Here is a 4,852-nt window from a genome sequence, read left to right as displayed (position 1 = left end):
AGCAGCAGATTTGGGGGGCAGGAGGGGGCGGGGGGCAAAGCTGGGGGGGGCTCACCCCGAAAAAAGGGAGAAGAAACCGAGTTAAAGAGCAGGAAAAGAGAGGAGAAGAAAAACGTCTGGTTTGGGTGAGTTTAACCCTTTGTTGCCATTTCGGGGGGGGTTCAGAGCCGTTCCCCCCCCCCAGAAAACAGGTGAAACCCCCAAAATCCAGGGGTTATTTTGGGGGGCAATCCCCCTTTTGATGTGACATCGAGACCCCAAATTGACCCCGGGGAGCCCCAAAACAGCTCTGGGTGTCCCCAAAATGGCTCTGGCGACCCCCCCCCAAATCCAGGGGGCTTTTTTAGGGTCGGGGCTCCCCCCCCCAGACATTTTTCTTCCTGGGGGGGTGCAGGAAAAGGAGAGGGAAGGAAGGGAAGGAAGGGGAGACTTGCCTGGTGAAGCCGCAAAGAGAGAAACGGGCTGGGAGGAGGAAGAGGAGGAGGAAGAAGAGGAAGAATTGGGGGGATCTGCAAGAGAACACAGAGGGTGAGAGCTCAGCACCCCCCAAAATCCCCCCCAAAACCCCCCCCAGAGGAGGCGGGGCCGGCGCAGCTTCGTTTTAGGGTGACGCAAAAAAAATTAAATAAATAAACGCCAGGAAAATTCCAGGCTGGAGCCGATTTTGGGGAGTTTCACCTCATTTTTCCCGGCCCCGGGGGCAGGGGGCGGCGCAGGGACGGTTCCCGGGGGTCTCCCCGAAATTCCCACCCACCCCTCTCGGCGCTGCACCCCCCCGAGGGGGAGATTTGGGGTGAAACCGAGGAGTTTTGGGGTTTTTTGTGGCGTGCAGGGGTGAAAATCGGGGTGAAATCCTGGGAATTGCAGAGTCAGGATGCTCTGGAGCGACGGATGGAAAGGGGAGGGGGCCCCGGGGAGGGGGAAACGCCCCCTCCCCAAAATTCCAGGGAAGGACGGACGGAGCAGCTGGTCCCCAACCACCCCAAAAATCACCAACTTTCCCTTTCCTGGGCATTTTTCCCCGTTTTCCTGAGAGATGTGGGGGTGGAGGTGTCACTGCCCATCAAACCCAGCCTCTAAAAATCTTCCCCACCAACCAAATCTCTGCTTTGAAGCCTCTTTGTCCTCCAAAATCCCCCTAAAAACTTCTTTCTCCCTTCAAATCCCCCTAAAAGCATCTTTCCCCCAGGTGTGCCCCCCCAAAGCCTCTTCCCCTCTGTTTTACCCCAAAACTTCTTTAACCGCTCGTTTTTGTCCCCCGAGCCTCTTAACCTCACCCCCAAAAGTCTCCATCACCCCCCAATCCCCCCCTCAAGTCTCTGCTCCCCAAAATCTGCTCCCCCGAGGGTTTTTTTCCCTCCTTTTCCCCCTCACGTTCTCCCCCCGCTCATTTCTAACCCCCTCTAAAACACTTTTCACCTCACACCAAGCCCCCAAACGCCGCTTCCCCCCAAAATCTGCCCCCCAAGAGCCTCCTGCCCCAAATATCCGCCCCTTTAAGGGCTTTCCCTCCGTGTTTCTGCCGCTCCCAGCCCGTTTTCACCTCACACCCAACGCCCAAAGGCTCCTTCCCCTCACGCCCCCGCCGCGGCCTCACCTCCCTCAGGCCCCACAGGCCCCGCCCGGCCCTTACCGGCGCACGACATGGAACCGCCGACCAGGGCCCGCGTGGAGGAGGAGGAGGAGGACGAGGACGAGGTCACGGAGGTGGAAGAGGAGCTGGAGACCAGCGAGGACTGCGCGGCGGAATCGGCCATGGCGGAGCGCGGAGCGAGCCCGTCCGTGCGGGGCGGCGGCCGCGCCCCGACTGCGGGGGGGGCGGCGCCGGGAGGGGCGTGGCCGGCGCCGGCGCACCAATCAGCGCCCCGCACCTGCTGCAGGTGGGAGGAGCCGGCGCGCCTGAGCCAATCACCGGCCCGCAATGGCCGCGCGCCGCCCTCCCGCCGCAGCTCGGCGCTGGTGCGCATGCGCATAACGAAGAGGGCCCCCGCAGTTGCTATGGCAGCAGAGGGAGAAGGAGAAGCTGCGCCTGCGCGCGGGTGGAGTGGCGCGGTGCCTGACGGGAGTTGTAGTCCCAGGAGCGCCCCGCAAAAGGGGAAGGGGTTCTGGGGGGTTCCTGTGAGGGAGGGGCGTTCTGGGGGCGCTGCACCCCCGCACTCCCGTCCCAGGGTCTCCCGTAGGGTGGCTCACCCCGTGGAATGCCCTCCCAAAGGCGGTGAGGGGCTCTGGGACGGGAGCGGCCTGCGCCCCCCAACAGGCCCGAGAGGCCGCAGCTCCTTTCCCTGCGTGGGGGGAGCGCGGAGCCGCTGCCTGAGGGGGGGGAGGCGGCCGCAGAGCCCCCACTGCGGCCCGAGGGGCTGGGGGGCTCCCCCTTGGGGGGGCGCGGGCCATAGAGAGCCCCTGAGGGCGCCCAGAGCGCCGCCAGGCCGGGCACAGCGCGCCCCCTGCCGGGCGGGATGACCGCACAATCCGGGAAAGGGCGGGGCCTGCGGGAATCACGTGAGATCACCCGACCCCGCCCCTCCCCTTCGGCTCCGCCCCGCCCCGTCAGCGCCCGCGGATCCGCCAATGGCAGCGGGAGGCTCGGCCGTGACGTCACGGAGCCCCGCCTCCTCATGCGAGGCGGGAGGGGGCGTGGCCTGAGCGATGCGTGACATTTGACTGGGCCAATGGCGAGGGGAGGGCGGAAGCGGCCTGGCCAATGAGGCGCCGTGTTTGCGCGAGGGGGCGGGGCCCCGCGCGCGCAGTGGGCGGGGCCGCTGGCGGGCGGCCAATGGGGTACAGGGGGCGGGGCCAGCGGGCGGCCGGGACGCGGGGGAAGCGGCGGTCGCGGAGCGGTGAGTGCGCCCCACGTGACCTCCGGTATCGCGCGGCTGTCGCGACATGGCCGCGACACGGGGGGAGGGCAGGGGAGGGGCCGCCACCCCCGCGACCCCCGCCCCAAACACCCAAATTTGGAATTGGGGACCCCCCGTGGGATCCCCTATAGGATCCCCTATAAAATAAAAAATCCCTGTGGGATTCCCTATAAGATCCGCTATAGGATCCCCTATAGAATCCCCTGTAAAATCCCCTATAAAATCCCCTATGGCTCTGTCGCGACATGGCCGCGACACGGGGGGAGGGCAGGGGAGGGGCCGCCACCCCCGCGACCCCCCCCCAAACACCCAAATTTGGAATTGGGATCCCCTATAAAATCCCCTGTAAAATTCCTTATGGGATCCCCTATAAAATCCCCTATAAAATTCCCTGTGGGATTCCCTATAAAATCCTCTATAGGATCCCCTATAGAATCCCCTATAAAATTCCTTATTAAATTCCCTGTGGGATCCCCTATAGGATCTGCTATAAAATCCCCTATAAAATCTCCTATGGGACCCCCTATGGGATCCCCTATAGAATACCCTATAAAATCCCCTTTAAAATCTCCTACGGATTCCCCTATAGGATCTGCTATAAAATCCCATATAAAATCTCCTATGGGACCCCCTATGGGATCCCCTATAGAATACCCTATAAAATCCCCTTTAAAATCTCCTACGGATTCCCCTATAGGATCTGCTATAGAATCCCGTGTAAAATCCCATATAGGATCCCCTATAAAATCCGCTATAGGATCCCCTGTAGAATCCCCTGTAAAATTCCCTATAAAATCCCTTATGGGATCCCCTGTAAAATGCCCTACAGGATACCCTATAGAATCGCTTATAAAATCTCCTATAAGATCCCCTATGGGATCCCCTATAGGGCCTGCGACCCCCTGTGGGGCCCGGGACCCCCCGTGGGATCCCCTCTACAGGATCCCCTATAAAATCCCCTATAGGATCCCCTATGGGACCCCCTATAGGCCCCGAGAGGGGTTGTGCAAGGGGGACAGGCCCGGGCAGGACCCTGAGTGTGCAAGGGGGGGCCTTGTGTAAAAATCCAGGTGCGGGGGGGGGATTTGGGAGGATTTTTGGGGAATTTGGGGGAATTTCGGGGAGGATTTTGGGAGAATTTTGGGGAGGATTTGGGGGAATTTTAGGGAGGATTTTTGGAGGGATTTTGGGGGATTTTGGAGGGATTTTTTTGGATTTTTTTATGGGATTTTTGAAGGGATTTTGGGGGATTTTTAGGAGATTTTTTTGGATTTTTTTGCGGGATTTTTGGAGGGATTTTGGGGGATTTTTAGGAGATTTTTTTGGATTTTTTTGCGGGATTTTTGGGGGGGATTTTGGGGGTGTGTGCAGGGCCAGGGCTTGGACTGCATGATCCCAATGGGTCCCTGCCAGCTCAGGAGGTTCCATGATTCCCCCATTTTTCCTTCCCCCCCCAGATGTTCCAGCTGTGCCGCCCCCGCGGGGGCCGCGCCCTCCTGGGGCTGCGGCTGCTCCGGGGCCCCCCCGGGCCCGCCCGGCCCGTCAGCTACCGGCCCCTGCGCAAGGTGCTGGTGGCCAACCGCGGTGAGACCCCCGGGACCCCCGAGATACCCCCGAGATACCCCTGAGATACCTCCTGAGACCCCCGGGACCCCCTGAGACCCCCTGAGATACACCCTGAGATACACCCTGAGATACCCCTGCGACTCCTTGAGACCCCCCGAGACCCTCTGAGATACCCCTGGGACCCTCTGAGACCCCTCTGTGACTCCCTGAGACCCCCTGAGATACCCCTGAGACCCCTCTGAACCACCCACTGTGACCCCCCCTTGAGACTCCCCCCTGAGACCCCCTGAGATACCACCTGTGACTCCAAGACCCCCCTGAGATACCCTCTGAGACCCCCCCCCCTTGAGACTCCCCCCAGAGACCCTCCTAAGATCCCTCCTGAGACCCCTGGGACCCCCTGAGACCCCCCTGAGACCCCTCTGAAC

At 61.3% G+C, this 4,852-nt stretch overlaps 2 protein-coding genes across 2 annotated transcripts in view; one reads left to right on the top strand and one right to left on the bottom strand.

Moving 5' to 3' along the window:
- LOC120504499 (apomucin-like) overlaps positions 1–1,973 on the bottom strand; it is a 7,766-nt gene extending 5,793 nt beyond the window's left edge. Inside the window, 2 exon segments of the mRNA XM_039714012.1 lie at positions 435–509; positions 1,634–1,973. Coding sequence (XP_039569946.1) covers positions 435–509; positions 1,634–1,973 — 415 coding nt within the window.
- Positions 1,974–2,761: 788 nt separating this feature from the next.
- LOC120504496 (pyruvate carboxylase, mitochondrial-like) overlaps positions 2,762–4,852 on the top strand; it is a gene marked incomplete at its 3' end in the record, with an annotated part of 11,073 nt that continues 8,982 nt past the window's right edge. The window contains exons 1-2 of the mRNA XM_039714010.1: positions 2,762–2,837; positions 4,316–4,442. Coding sequence (XP_039569944.1) covers positions 4,316–4,442 — 127 coding nt within the window. The remainder of the gene's footprint in view (positions 2,838–4,315; positions 4,443–4,852) is intronic.

This window comes from Passer montanus, unplaced genomic scaffold (assembly GCF_014805655.1).
Source record: "Passer montanus isolate IOZ18808 unplaced genomic scaffold, ASM1480565v1 scaffold295, whole genome shotgun sequence".
Taxonomy (NCBI): Eukaryota; Metazoa; Chordata; class Aves; order Passeriformes; family Passeridae; genus Passer; species Passer montanus.
The sequence above is the reverse complement of the archived record's forward strand: the minus strand, read 5'-3'. Positions and strand labels throughout refer to the sequence as shown.